The 15,683-nt window shown below is 40.4% G+C and overlaps 1 protein-coding gene across 1 annotated transcript in view; it reads left to right on the top strand.

Annotated features, from left to right (window-relative positions):
• Window positions 1–15,244, top strand: part of LOC125917394 (threonine--tRNA ligase 2, cytoplasmic) — a 63,053-nt gene extending 47,809 nt beyond the window's left edge. Inside the window, exons 13-19 of the mRNA XM_049623602.1 lie at window positions 1,316–1,453; window positions 4,929–5,006; window positions 5,091–5,191; window positions 7,701–7,805; window positions 11,881–11,953; window positions 12,930–13,044; window positions 14,304–15,244. Of these exons, the coding sequence (XP_049479559.1) occupies window positions 1,316–1,453; window positions 4,929–5,006; window positions 5,091–5,191; window positions 7,701–7,805; window positions 11,881–11,953; window positions 12,930–13,044; window positions 14,304–14,452 (759 nt within the window). The 3' untranslated portion in view covers window positions 14,453–15,244. The remainder of the gene's footprint in view (window positions 1–1,315; window positions 1,454–4,928; window positions 5,007–5,090; window positions 5,192–7,700; window positions 7,806–11,880; window positions 11,954–12,929; window positions 13,045–14,303) is intronic.
• The last annotated feature ends 439 nt before the right edge of the window (window positions 15,245–15,683 follow it).

Genomic DNA, 15,683 nt, shown 5'->3' with positions numbered 1-15,683 from the left:
CTACTGCATGATTCCATGGATAAAACATCTGAAAAATTCAAACTGATCCATAGTGACAAAACGCAGATCCTTGCCTGTCTCCTCTCTCCTAAATGTGTCTGGTTTTGGGGGCAGCTATCCCGTTTGCATTTAAATGTGCCCTCCTTTCCCCACACCCTCACAGCCCCTAGCTCTGATCTCACAACACTCTCTGGGGCCTCAGTTACTTCGTAGGCTCAGCTAGCTGCCAGTTTCACCTGCATCTCAGCTGTCCCTCTGGAGCTCCAGATCTCAATCTGACAGGGCCTGGTAGACATGTCTCCCTGGCCATCACAAGCATCCTCACATTTGCCATGTGTAAAATCAGTCCCCGCTTTTGCCTTCACACCACTGCCTCACCCTTCCCTGGTCACTCATTCAGCGGATGCACCAACGTCCTGTCCACTGCCCAGGCCAGGAATCCAGGTGCCCTTTACTTTTTACTCCTCATGTCCAATTAACCATAAGCCCTATTGATAGCTCTCCCTAAATGTATTGTTAATTCCTGAATAATTTTGTTCATCCATTCCTGAATTTCCAGCACTTGGCACAAATTCCTTGCATTCCAGCTGCTTCTCTTTGGTTCAAACTACCATCATCTCCCTCCTAAATGACCCTGCCAGCTTCCCAATGTGCCTGGCTTCTAGTCTTGCCAGTCCACTTCCCATGAAAGGAACTGATGGGATTGTGTGTGTCTCTTGCTGAAGAACCCTTCATTGGTTTCCCATTGCTCTCAGGGTAAAAAGTGCAGACACTACCCTGACTTTGAAGATCCTTAATTTTCTCTGGTCCCTGTCTGCCCCTAGACTGATCACCTACCAACTTCCCTTCTGTGCCGCTCTTCCGTCTCATACACAACGTGGTCCCACAGCAGCTTCCTGGAGCTGCCCTGCCCTAGCCTGCCCCTCTCTCCTGTAGGCCCTCATTCTTAGCATTTCCTCTGCTCCAGAAGCTCCTCCCCTCGCTTTCCATGGAGAACTCTTACTTATCCTGTTGTCACAGCAGCTTGGCTATCACTCCTTCTGTACAGCCACTCTTCCCCCTTTTGTGTGGCATTGCTCATGGTGAGGTAGCCTTGTCTGGACTGGGAGCTGCTGGTTGCCTGGTCACGCCTGGAGTGTGGTGGACATTTCTTGAGTATTTGAGTAAGGAATGGATGAACAACCAAAACAGTGTCATTAGCTGTGTAGTAAAAACATTCCTTATTTCTATCTGACATGGAGAATTCTTTTAAATGCCAGCAATTGATTTGATTTGGTGTTAACTAATTAGAACATGTCATTTGCTCTCATTTCAGATTGAAGAAGAAATAAAGGGGTGTTTGCAGTTTTTGCAATCTGTTTACTCAACATTTGGCTTCTCCTTTGAATTAAATTTGTCAACAAGGCCTGAAAACTTCCTAGGAGAAGTAGAGATATGGGATGAAGCTGAAAAGGTAGGGAGAGACAAAGTGCGCCCCTTCATTTACGTGAGCATGGAAACCACCCGAGTTTCTGCAGGTACCCTGCATGAGGAGGTGACAGTGCTTTGCAACAGAAATGTTTAAATTGGAAGTTACAGGATATGAAGATTGTCCAGTTTTCTTTGTAACAGTGATAATAACAATACCTCACGTTTGCTTCAAACACTTTTTATTTGTGCTCTTTCAATGTCAGTCACTAATACCAGTTTCCCGTGTTTTTAAAGGAATCCTCTGCTTTGCAGGCACTCTTGGTGTGTGTGCAGCTTATTTTAAGCTATTGCTTGTTGGTCCATCGTAGTGTGACTCATAGATGTAGATGCACACACCCAATGCTTGAATCCCCTGCAAAGTCACAGCCTCTAGTGCCGTCCTCTGTCGAGAGGCACCCAGAGACTCACATATCACATCTCAGCTTTGGAAAACAAAGATTAAGGAGCTCACCATGCTGCTTATTTTTTCTCACCAAACTTGAAAGGGCTATAGTGTATCTCCTGTGTCAGATTTTACTAGAAATGAATATGGTATTATGGCCAGACACCCCAGGAATGCCTAATCCCTGACCAGCCTTTTGGTCCACCTCTTCATGGAATACTCATAAATGCTTATCACACAAATCTTTAAGGAATAAGAATCAGAGGAGCACTGTATGATAGTGTAACAATTAGTTTTCTATTAGGCACTGAGGCAGGCAGAGACTGGGTAGAAGCATTTTAGGCATGAGATCTGATTAGACCCTTCTTCTCCCCACTGCCCCATGCCCATCCTAAATAGACCTTTTTCCATGTCTTTTGCATGGAGGAAGAAAGTCAAATTAGACACCCTGCTCCAGGATGCTGACTCAGTTTACCTGCCTAGCCACATGGAAGTAGGAAGAGGAAATGAGGCCACAAAGCTTGGCTCTGGACCCTTTTTTGCCTAGTTTCAGAGGTTAGCTCCATGAGTAAATTATAGAAATCTTGAAGCATTAAGGTCTGTGAAATGGTGATGATGATTATGATGATGATGATGATAATGGTGATAATACCTACTTCATAAGGTTATGATGGGCTTAAGTGAAATAATTTATATGAGAAGTTTGTCATAGTGCCAGCCACATGTAGGTGTTCAGTAAATGTTAGATGTTCGTTTTATTAATAGTAGTAGTATCATCATCATCATCACTCCATTCATGGAGTGCAGGGGGCTAAAAGGTGGATGGACCAGGTGTGGGCCTGGCACAGGGAGAATAGGTGGGCAGTTCCACCATTGTTTTGCTCTTTTAGCTGACTGATTGTTCCCTTAGGAGATGAGAATCCTTCCACTCTGGGGGAATTTCTCTCATGATGTCTACCCCTGATCTGGGAATCAGTGAGATGAATATATACTTATATATATATTCATATATATCTTTGTCTTCAGAAGTCTCTAAAATGCTTTGAAAGAGACATTAGTTAAGTCAGCCCCAAGGCCAAATTGTTCCTGGGTCAGCAATTCACCATTACCTTATTTTCTGTCTCAGATTGTGTGTAGTTATGGAACCCAGCAAAGATCACTAGGGAGCTATATAGCATGACCATCAGATGAAAGCTTGCCCAAATAACCAAAATGTCAGGAGCAAAAAATATCCTAGATTTAAATGATGTGAGTCCTGCTTCCTATTAAGTTTCATCAAGAAATCTGTGACCTAAAGGAAATCAACTTTTTCTTGTGGAAATTAAAATCCAAAAGAAATGGGAATTGAATGTTCTATCTCCAAATTTTTAATTTAACCTAAATTCAGCTGTAGAGTTCCCACTCAGATAAGTCTGAAGGGAGTCTGGGCTGATGCTTCAGCAGACCTGGTCTGGCCTCTGCTACTGGAACTTATGTAAATCTACAAGCTCCGGGGAGCTAGAACCACTCCAGATCTCTCCTACATCCCACTTTTCCAGAGTTTCCAGGGTCATTAAGATCCTTAAGAACATTACAAGCCCACATCACAGTTCCAAACAAATCAGTATGTGCAGAGCCCAGCACCATACCACAGTGTATCGGGAGCCAGAGACTTGGTTTACCTGGAAAAGGAGAATAGAGAGCCATCAAGAGAGAGAAGGAGATCTTGATTTTTCCTCTGCCAGGGTGCAGTCAGTGTCCACATATGTGAATTACAATGGTTCAGTCTCCTCTCAGACAGACCCTCCCATACCTTGCATAAACAGAAAGCTTTCTTAGCCTTGGCTATTCCTGTCAGGCCTTATGATTACTGTGTCCTCAGAGGCTCACCGAGGATCAGTGCCACCTGCTTTATGCTCTTCCCCAAAACCTGGCCTTTCTTTCTCCTCCCTGGGAGCTCCCTAACTTCTCCCCATCACTTAGTTGCCTGCTGTAGCAGGGCCTCATTTTTTCTGGGAGGATATTCCAGTGTCTGTTCTCCTTTCAGAAACAGAGTAAGGCTGAGGCTGGCTTGCCAGCCTGTGAAGTGCGTCTGTGGTGGTATCCCTCTCCAGTCCAAAGTAGAATGCAAGCTGCTGTGGTAGGATCAGGCCCTTGAGGGAGCCTCCTGGGATCTCAGCCAAGACCAGCTCCTGATGCACTCTGACTGAGATCCTGGGGAAGCCTGCTGGGACCCCAGGAGTCAGCTTTGTTGATTACTCTGGCTTTAGCCCCCCAGCATCACCACTGCTTTGACTTCTCTCAGCAGCATTTTACTCCCAGATGTTACCCCCTTCATGGGCACCAATATCTCAAGGTGTTGACAGGACTTTGGGTAGTGGTTTGGTGGTATGCTGGGCAGGGACTTAGGAATGCACAGGTGCTTCTCAAGGAGGCTGGCATAGGGAATATCCAGAAGACCCAAAGACACTTTTATTAATACTTACATGTATACCCAATCACCCATAAGTACTGAGGGTCTTCACTACAAGCTACAGTGAAAGAACATATGTGTTAGGCTGAAGATCCAAGTGGGCCTCCTGCTCCCACCCCTGCATAAATCATAAAGGATGCCTGTCCCCAGCCACACATATGGAGGTAGAAGAAAAGCAAGACACCAGTGGAAGGCCCTTTCCTTTGGCCTTTTTATCCACCTAAACACAGAGCGGATGAAGGAGAAAGATTAAAGCTTTCATGCCTTTTAATGTGTGGAGGACTCACCTACAAAGAGCTGGGAAGTGTGTGGGCGGGGTGGGCTGCACTGGCAGGAGGGTGAAGTAATCCCTCCCTAAACACTTGCCTGGAACAACTTAGTACATTATCTTTTAATTTTCCCAGTTACAGTGTGTATAAGAGCAAGTACCAACTTAATCGTCTTTATGTAGTCCTTGCTCAGTAGTTTATTGGATATAAAACATGCCCAATAAATATATGTTGAGCTAAAATAGAATATAATTAAAATTTGCAATAACTTACTTTTTTGAGCTATGTGGCCAAAAAAAATGTACAATGAAATGGAAGTTTTAAATGTTCTCTTCTTTAAAAAAAAAAAAAATAGCAACTACAAAACAGCTTGGTGGAATTTGGAAAACCATGGAAGATGAACCCTGGAGATGGAGCATTTTATGGCCCTAAAGTAAGTAGACCCTATGCCTCAAAAAGAGTAAAATTTAAAGGAAAAGTAAAAGCTGTCTTTAAGTAAACACCATTTAATTTACAGATTGATATAAAAATCAAGGATGCTATTGGCAGATACCATCAATGTGCTACAATTCAGCTGGACTTCCAACTACCAATGAGATTTAATCTTACATATGTTAGGTGAGTAATTGAATATGATAAATAATGTAGTACTAATATGCTAATTATTTGTCATTTGAATATTAGCAATATAAAAATAAACATTAATATACAGGCTAGTGAATGTCTAGTAGTATATCTGCAATATACTCATTTTTTAAAATTATTTTTTAAGTTTTAAAGTCCAGTTAATTAACATAAATGTAATATTAACTTCAGGTGTACAATATGGTGATTCAACACTTCCATACACCTGGTGTTCGTCACAAGTGCCCTCAATCCCCCTCACCTATTTAACCCATCCACACTCTTCCTTCTGGTAACCATCAGTTTGTTCTCTATAGTTGAGAGTATGTTTCTTGATTTGCCTCTCTCTCTTTCCCCCACCTTTGTTCATTTGTTTTGTTTTTTAAATTCTGCATATGAGTGAAATCATATGGCATTTGTCTTTCTCTGACTGACTTATTTTGCTTAGCATAATACTCTCCAGCTCCATCCATGTCATTGCAAATGGCAAGATTTCATTCTTTTTTATGGATGAATAATATTCTATTGTGTGATTTTTTTTTCTTTATCCATTCATTGATTGATGGACACTTGGGCTGTTTCCATAATTTGGCTATTGTAGGTAATGCTGCTGTAAATGTCAGGTTGCATGTATCCCTTTGAATTAGTATTTTTGTCTTTTTGGGGTAAATACCTAGTAGTCTGATTGCTGGATTGTAGAGTAGTTCTATTTTTACCTTTTTGAAGAAACTCCGTACTGTTTGCCAGAGTGGCTGTACTAGTTTTCATTCCCACCAACAGTACAAGAGGGTTCCCTTTTCTCCACATCACCAACACCAATTGTTTCCTGTGTTATTGATTTTACCCATTCTGACAGGTGTGAGGTGATATCTCATTGTAGTTTTGATTTGCATTTCCCTGATGGTAAGTGATGTTGAGCATCTTTTTATGTATCTGTTTGCCATCTGGATGTCTTCTTTTGGAAAAATGCCCATTCATGTCTTCTGCCCATTTTTAAACTGGATTATTTGGGGAGTTTTTTGTGTTGAGTTTTAGAAGTTCTTTATATATTTTGGGTACTAACCCTTTATTGGATATGTCATTTACAAATATCTTCTCTCATTCTGTAGGTTGTCTTGTAGTTTTGTTGATTGTTTCTTTCACTGTGTAGAAGCTTTTTATTTTGATGTTGTCCCAATACTTTATTTTTGCTTTCATTTCCCTTGCCACAGGAGACCTATCTAGTAAAAAGTCTAATACCAATGTCACAGAAGTTACTGACTGTGTTCCCTTCTAGGATTTTTATGGTTTCAGGTCTCACATTTAGGTTTTTAATCTGTTTTGAATTTATTTTTGTGTATAGTGTAAGAAAGCAGTCCAGTTTCACTCTTTTGCATGTAGCTGTCCAGTTTTCCCAATACCATTTGTTGAAAAGACTGTCTTTTTCCCATTGGATGTTATTTCCAGCTTTGTTGAAAATTAATTGACCATATAACTGTGGGTTCATTTCTGGGTTTTCTGTCATGTTCTGTTAATCTGTGTGTCTATTTTTGTGCCAGTACCATACTGTTTTGATTATTACAGTTTTGTGATAAAACTTAAAGTCTAGAACTGTGATGCCACCGGCTTTGCTTTTCTTTTTCAAGATTGCATTGGCTATTCAGGGTCTTTTGTGGTTCCATACAATTTTAGGATTGTTTTTCTAGCTCTGTGAAAAATGCTGTTGGCATTTTGACAGAGAGTGCATTAAATGTGCAGACTGCTTTGGAAGAACAGTATTTGTTCTTCCAATCCATGATCGTGGAATGTCTTTGCATTTCTTTGTGTCTTCTTCAGTTTCTTTCATCAGTATTTTATAGTTTTAAGAGTACAGGTCTTTCACCTCTTTGGTTAAGTTTATTCTTAGGTATCTTATTGTTTTTGATGCAATTGTAAATGGGGCTGATACCTTAATTTCTCTTTCTGCTGCTTCATTATTGATGTATAGAAATGCAACAGATATCTGTACATTGATTTTGTATCCTGTGACTTTACTAAATATATTATCAGTTTTTACTATTAATATTATCAGTTCTAGCAGGTTTTTGGTGGTGTCTTTCAGGTCTATATATAATATGTCAACTGTAGAAATCCATTTTCCTTATTTCTTCAGTGTCTTTGACAACTGTTCAATATAGTACTGGTGGAGTAAGCCATGGTTCAAAATCAAGTTAATTTTTAAAAATTATGATTTGCAAGATTGCTTGTAAACTGATATCAGCCAGTAGTTTAGAATAAAAATAAGTTGACTTATAATGGAAATAGTGATCTATTATAATTTTGCTTTTTCCTACATAATGTACTTCATTTCCCTTTGGTTTGTATTATTATTTCTAATAAGTGGCACATTATAGGCTTAAAGATGATTTATGAGGAAATCGTTGTTTTACCTAGTTCAGGAAAATAACTTTTAAATATAAGATAAGAAGATAAAGTTATTACTGAATCTTAAGAAAATACATAAATGTATAATTTTCATTTTTAGTAAGGATGGAGATGATAAGAAGAACCCTGTGATCATTCATCGAGCCATTTTGGGATCAGTGGAAAGAATGATAGCCATTCTCTCAGAAAACTATGGGGGGAAATGGTAAGTGATATGGAGAAAAAAGCTATATGTCTATTATTCTTTTTTTAAAAAGTTTATTTATTTTGCGAGAGGCAGAGATTGTGAGGGGGTAGGAGCAGAGAGAGAGGAAGAGAGAATCCCAAGCAAGCTCCGCACTGCCAGCACAGAGCCTGAGACACAGGGCTCGAAGTCACAAAACCGTGAGATCATGACCTGAACTGAAACCAAGAGTCAGACACTTAACCAACTGAGCTACTCAGGCGCCTTTTATTCTTAAATATCATGTCTAACAAGATAAGATTACTATGAAAAAAATGGTGGCTCCTGCCTTATAATTAGCAAGTATCCAAACAGCAAATAATCAATTCTTATTGAATCTTCCAGATCAGGAAACCAAAACAAAGAAAACAAAGGCACAATGACTTAAAACTGCATCATTTGCCTTTTTGGGAACTCGGTACAATTAAAGAGTTATCTTTATCAATTCCAAGCCCTTCAAAGATCTAGTTGCATCTGGACACTGAGAGTACCACCTCTTGCTGTACGACCATCCCTCCTTCAGTCCATGTTGTTTACCTAATGGGGGCGCCCAGTCAACGTTAGAAGAAAAACATTTAAACCTGGTTCACAAATGGCTCTGAACAATACTTTGGCACAAACCTAATAAGGCCAGACAGCTACTGTAGCACGGTGCCACTTAGGGATGACATGTGGAAGGGAAATGCCCTCAAGTGCAGGAATTTGAGTGGTACATCTCTTAGTCCTCTTCCTCTGGAAGGAAAAATGGCCAGAGGTATAGGTTTCCACTGATGCATGGGCTCTGGTTACTGCTCTGGCCACAAGCTCAGAGACTTAGAAGTAATTGGATTGGAAAATAGATGACAAGTAGATTTAGGGGAGAGGAATGTGGATATTTGCTCAGAATAGGCCATGAAGTTGGTGGTGCCCAGTCCAAACCTGAGGAGTTTAATATTCAAATATAGGAGGACCCATTCTGTGGTTACCATCAGCTTCCATCTTCCCCTAGTGACCACTCAGTGGTTCATGAATGAAGCGGCCACTAGGGGATATGGGTTCAACAACACGAGCCTCACCAAGTTCCGTCTGGCTATGCCTCTTCCGAGGATTCAATCTGCCATCAGTAGTGATCAATCCTGATCGCCGGTATGGAACCATAACCCAGGGGAAAAGTCAGCTTTCTGGATCCTTTTCATCATGCAAGGACCAGTGACTTCTCCTTGCTGGCAAAGATACCAACTCTGGATTTTGCTTAGCTCTTCTTTCCTGCCATACCTCTGACAACAGCACCATATAAATACTTACTGAGCCTTGACTGTCAGAAACACAATAATCCTTCTGACCATGGAAGTAATTTTTTAGCAAAAGAAGTAAGTCACTGAGCTGAATTGTGGGATTCGCTACTAGGGAATTGCCATATCAGCAGTCAAGGCACCAGCTGGCAGACGACATGTCTTGTGATGGCATGTCCTATGGCATGTGGAAATGCTACAGCCCAGCAACCACATGGGACATCTTTGCCTCCCATCTATGTTTAAGAAATTAGGGGCACCTGGGTGGATCAGTCAGTTAAGCATCTGACTTCAGCTCAGGTTATGGTCTCACAATTCATGAGTTCAAGCCCCACATCCAGCTCTCTACTCTCAGTGCAGAGCCCACTTCGGATCCTCGGTCCCCTTCTATCTGCACCTCCTCCACGCTCTCTCTCTCTCTCTCTCTCTCTCTCTCTCTCTCTCTCAAAAATAAATAAACTTAAAAAAAAAAAGAAATTGAGATCTGCTGTTAGTGCTTAGTTCTATTTTAGTCCTGTTCTGCTGTCACTGGGCACAGTCCCTGCAGCTCCCACCATTGACACTGGGCCCTGGATGCTACTGCTGGCGTCACTGCCTCAGGTCCCTCCCAAAGCTCCATGTCTCTGCATCACCCTTGCCAGAACTGATTCCCTATAGTACCTCCCTCCATGTGCCACTCTGTCCCAAATCAACATGCCATGCCTGCACATGCCAGGTCACAGGCCTGGACTCTAACATGTCTAGGGAAGCTGGGAAAGCAAATTTATGAGCAGGCAATACAAGGTGGGAAATTCTCCAAGCAGAGGGCTCATCCAAAGGTCCTGGGAAACCAGAGTCTGTATATATCCCTGAGGTTTTATTTGTGACCTTAGAGAAATGTACTCAGGTATCATGGGGTGTCCAAGCTGTTGAAGTTACAGATAAGCCAAAAACATAGATATGAGTATCCACGCTACCTAAGTATGAGTTAACATGTCGATATTTCTTTCCAGTTGATTGTTTTAAATAGTTTTAATGTAGGTGGGAGATGGTGGTGTCTTGCTCTCAAGTAGTGGTGGTGAAAAGAACTAGTGGAATCAGGAGATGGTGCCATGCACTCAGTGTGCTGTCCTGCATTGCCCAGACTCAGGGCACAGGCTCTTCAGCTCATCAGTCAAGAGTTCAAGACACGTGCCAGAGTTGCGGTGAAAACCTCCCCAAGATCTCACAATAGCAATGGTTAAAATGTGGCTCCCCTGGGGATGGGGTGGGGACAGAGCTGTCTTTCTGTGTTTTATCATGTGTATTATTATTGCTTTATCATGCATGTTACTTTGCTTTTGTAATTTAAGAATAAATATATAAATGTGTATGTTCATAAAGTGCCACCAGCTAATAGTCCCCACTGCATTTACTTTCACCTTCAAACAAAATACTGATGAAGAAATATTTCCCACAATAAACAATACTTAGGGGCGCCTGGGTGGCTCAGTCGGTTAAGCATCCGACTTCAGCTCAGGTCATGATCTCGCGGTCCGAGAGTTTGAGCCCTGCATCAGGCTCTGTGCTGACAGCTCAGAGCCTGGAGCCTGTTTCAGATCCTGTGTCTCCCTCTCTTTCTGACCCTCCCCCATTCATGCTGTCTCTCCCTGTCTCAAAAAAAATAAATGTTAAAAAAAAAAACCAACAATACTTATACCCAACTTCCTATATACATATACACACACACACACACACACACGTATATATGTGTATATATATGTATATATATATGTGTGTGTATATATATATGTACACATACACATACACATATATGTATAATATATATATTTTTATTTCACTTTGAGATCATTATAGATTTATAGGTAGTGGTAAGAAGTAATAAGAAAGGTCCAGCATACCCTTTCCCCAGTTTCCCCAATGGTAACATCTTACAAAACTGTACAGTATCATGACCAGGAAATTGACTTTGATGCAGTCCACCAGCCTTATTTAGTTATTTAGGTCTTCCCAGTTTATGTGCATTTCTGTGTATGTGTGTGTTTAGTTCTATAAAATTTTATCAGGGTACCCAGCATCAGTCAAGATATAAGACAATTCTGTTATTTATGAGGATTCCTTGTGCTACCAATTTATTGTTCCATACCTTCTCCCCCACCCCCTTCATCATCCTGTGACAGCCACTCATCTGTTCTCCAAAATCTCCATGATTTTGTCATTCCAAGAATGTTACATAAATGGAATCATACAGTGTGCAAACATGTTGGGTTGGCTTTATTCATGCACTGGAGTTCCCTTGAGATCCATCCAACTTGTTTCAAGTATCAGTGGTTGGTCCCCTTTTATTGCTGGTAGTGTTCCATGGTGTGGAGGCACCCATGTGACCATTCATCCACTGAAAGAAATTTGGAGTGTTTCCAGTTTGGGGCTATTCTAAGCAAAATTGCCATGAACTAATATTAGTGGGAAGGTTTCTGGGTGAACATGTTTCCATTTCTCTTGGGTGAGGGCCTGGGAGTGCAGGCCTCTAGTGTAACCAGTGGTACAATAAGTGATGGTTAGTCCTTCCTCCCAGCTGCTCCCCTGTTCTTCCCTCCCTGTCCTACCATAATCCCTAGCTTCTCCTCTTGTCTACGCTGTTCCTTTTTAGCTCTCTGTATAGAGGTTTAGTTTACTTCCATATCACTCTACTGAATCTGCTCTCTTGTGAAGTCTTACTTATAAAGAAAATCTTTGGTTATTTTTTAAATCACATAACAGATGATCATCATTAGATTTTGAAAATATATATTTTATATATTTTTCAGGCCTTTCTGGCTATCTCCTCGTCAGGTAATGGTCATCCCTGTGGGGCCAACTTGTGAAAACTATGCACTTCAGGTAAAATCAGAGACAATATAAAGTACATAATAATCTCGGCATGTAGTCTGTGAAGGTTATTGACTTGGAATATTTTTCATACCTTAAAATACTGCATAACTAATACATTACTTTAACCACCCACATTTTCAGTAATTGAAAGTAACATCTGAATCATGTCTGTGTAGCTGGATTAAAACTATTTTATTTCTTAATGTTTTTGAGATTGGGATTTTATTTTTATTTTTGTGTTTTTGAGAGAGACAGAGGGTGAGCACGTGGGGTGGGGGGAGGGGCAGAGGAAGAGAGAATCTTAAGCGGGCTACATGCCCAGCACAGATCCTGACTCGGGGCTCAATCTCATGACCATGAGATCATGATCTGAGCTGAGATCAAGAGTCAGATGCTCAACCAAGCCACCCAGGCACCCCAAGAAATTGGGATTTTAATACATCTCTCATACTTAAATTATTCTTTTCCACATGGCTCTGTTAAGGAAGATACTTATGTTATCTATTGCCACATAAGTTAATTCCAAACCTTAGCAGCCTGAGACAATATTTATTATCTCATAGTTTCTGAGAGTCAGAACCTGGGAGCAGCTTCACTGGGCGATTCTGGCCCAGTGCCCCTCACAAGGATGCCAGTGGTGCTGTCAGCCAGCCAGGGCTGCAGCCTTGTGGCTCAATCACATCATTGTTGGAGGCTTCAGTTCCTCACCACATGGGCTTTTCCAAAGGTTTCCTGAATGTCCTCCCAACATGGCAGCTGGTTTCCCCAGAGGGAGTGATGTTAAAGACGTGGGAGCTGAAGTCTTTTAATCTCCAAAGTGACACACCCTCACTTCTGCCCTTCTCTGTGGTCACATCGAGCAACCTGGTACAAGGTGGAGGAGGTGACGCAAGGTGTGAATGCAAAACGCGAGGATCCCATGGGTCCTCTCGGAGGCTGGCTACCACAAATATTGTAATAATGAAAGTGTTTCATTTTCTTGTAGGTATCCAATGCATTTTTTGAAGAAGGATTCATGGCTGACGTTGACTTAGATCATAGTTGTACACTAAATAAGAAAATACGAAATGCGCAGCTGGCTCAGTATAATTTCATTTTGGGTAACTTAAGTTTAAATTTTATCAAATGCTTGTTTTTTCACTCTAATTCTAAAAAACAATATGGTATAACTATGTGAATATAGTATAACTACATGAGTATGGTATAACTATGTGATTAAGACAATTTGATTGTTACGTATGCACCAAGAACAGTCCATGGTGTTCTTGGTTAGTTGTTAGTATTACTAGCAGTAGTTAATATCGCAAACCAACAACAACAAAAAAACGTGAAAATGATTGCATCAGTAGAATTACGCTCTTTGTGTGTCAGCCATGTGACAGGCCTCAAATATTCTCCTTTGCTTTTCTGATTTATTACAAATCTTTGGGATTAAACTAATGAGTGGGAGAGAGTCCAAATTTAAGATGATCAAAAGAAAAGAATTTAAGTGAAAAAGTGTCCTGAAGGCATATGAGTACTTGGATGAGCATCTAAAATTTTGACTTTAAAATGAGTCAGAAATCAAGAGAAACTGATACCGTATTCCTCCAGGCATGATACTGTTATCTCAAGTTGAAAGATTCTGTAGAAGGTAAATACACATAGTGTTGTCCTATCAGCCATTTGTCATTGAAAGTATTTGTGTATTAGGTATTGTGATGTTTCAGTCAGGCTCCTTCTGGTGACAGAACTCTCACAATGACTTAGACAAAGACAGAATTTATTTGGAAGTGTAATGAAGTACCTCATGACATGGAAGGTAGAATTAAATAGCCAAACCATTAGAAGACTAATTGGAGCAAGCTGGTCAACTAAATCTCTTCATTTCTGGCCCCTACTTTGCTCTGGGTCTTTATGTTTTTCTTGAATATCTACTTTATTCCCCTTAACTGGTGACCTATTTCTTCCTTCTACATGACAAGAAACATGCCAGCAGATTCTGGCATCATCCCACTAAGGGGCACTAGAGAGAAATTATTTTTACCTACATTTCTGAAAATTCTGGTTGTCTGGTTGGGCATGGGTCTGGTGCCTCCCCAGATGCCATATGGAGTCAGGGGGTCTGTAAGATCTCCCTGTTCTGATTTGTACCCTAAGACCACAATATATGTTCTTGCAAGTGGACAATAAGGAGAAGGGGTTAGAAGTCATTCCTCTTTGAAGGGTTTACTATCAGACGATGACCTCATGGTCATTAGACTGATAATTAGTGATTAATACTGAAGAAGAACTCAATAAGATGTGTCATGTGACTGTTGACTTAATATTTATTATATCATTTATTTAAAATAGGTTTATTTCCCTTTCTTTTCCACAGTGGTTGGAGAAAAGGAAAAGACGAATAATGCTGTAAATGTTCGAACAAGAGACAACAAAATTCATGGAGAGATTTCTGTAACTTCTGCCATTGATAAATTGAAGACTCTCAAGAAATCACGTACACTAAATGCTGAGGAAGACTTTTGAAATTCTTCCTTGTTCTTGCTTCTATGTAACCTTGTTTTGAACCCTAAAAATGCATTTTTCTTAATTATCTTTAGTACTTCTGAGAACTTTTGACCCACTGATGGGCTCAGTGAGAAAGGAGACAATGAATGAGTAGCTGATATTAAAAGTTTAATTCTTTAATGTCTCTGAAGCTAGTAAGAGGACAAGCTTGGGAAATTCTTAATTTCCTAAATGCCTTGAAAGACTTAAATGGGAAAATATTATTCATTGAAAGAGGGGAAATACTGGGATATGAAGATTATGAGATATTATTGCTGAGACTGGGTTTTCAAACAATAGGCTTCAAATAAAAATCTGCAAAGCTTTTTTAAATATAAGGGATAATCTTATTTTCTAGTAACATTACACCTCAGGTATTTTTATGGTTGTCTTACTAAAGTTCACATTGAAACTTTATCTCCAAAATTGGAATCATCACTTAACTAACCAACAACCTTAAAACAAGAAGCTAGTACTAAATACTGGATTACTGACCAAGGACTCTGAACTTCAAATTCAGTGTTGTGGAATCTACTGTTGTTTGCAGTATAGGTTAAGAGTTGCTGTTTGAATGCTTCTAATTGAAAATCGAGCCTTATTCATCTGTAGAAAAAATAAATTCCTATATAGAATGCAGCACACAGTGTTTCCAGTATTTCAGCCATTGGCTTATAAGTAAGCAGCTCCCCTAGAGTTAAATTGCTTTTTTGATGAGATGATGTATTACTGATTAACACATTCGGTTAACCTTAAAAATAAAACTGTCGGTTATTTTTTATAAGTTTTTTTTTTAACGTTTATTTATTTTTGAGAGAGAGAGAGAGACAGAGTGCAAGCAGTGGGGGGAGGGACAGAGAGAGAGGGAGACACAGAATCCGAAGTGGGCTCCAGGTTCTGAACTTTCAGCACAGAGCCTGAGGCGGGGCTCGAACTCAACGGAGTGCGAGATCATGACCTGAGCCCAAGTCGGACGCTTAACTGACTGAGTCATCCAGGTGCCCCAAAACTGTCAGCTATTTTATCAGCAGAAATGGATTCTTTCGGGAATAGCAGATAATTATAATTTGGGACATTTTGCTATGGCAAAACCATACACAGGAGAGAGGGCTGTTTTTTTATAGAGCAAAGGTGGGAGGCGGAATTGGGAAGGACTGCTATAATCAAAAAATCCATTGGAGTAAACTGGGAGCTTCAACTGTAGTGGCTTTTC

The sequence above is a fragment of the Panthera uncia genome, unplaced genomic scaffold, assembly GCF_023721935.1.
Source record: "Panthera uncia isolate 11264 unplaced genomic scaffold, Puncia_PCG_1.0 HiC_scaffold_179, whole genome shotgun sequence".
NCBI lineage: Eukaryota > Metazoa > Chordata > Mammalia > Carnivora > Felidae > Panthera > Panthera uncia.
The sequence above is the reverse complement of the archived record's forward strand: the minus strand, read 5'-3'. Positions and strand labels throughout refer to the sequence as shown.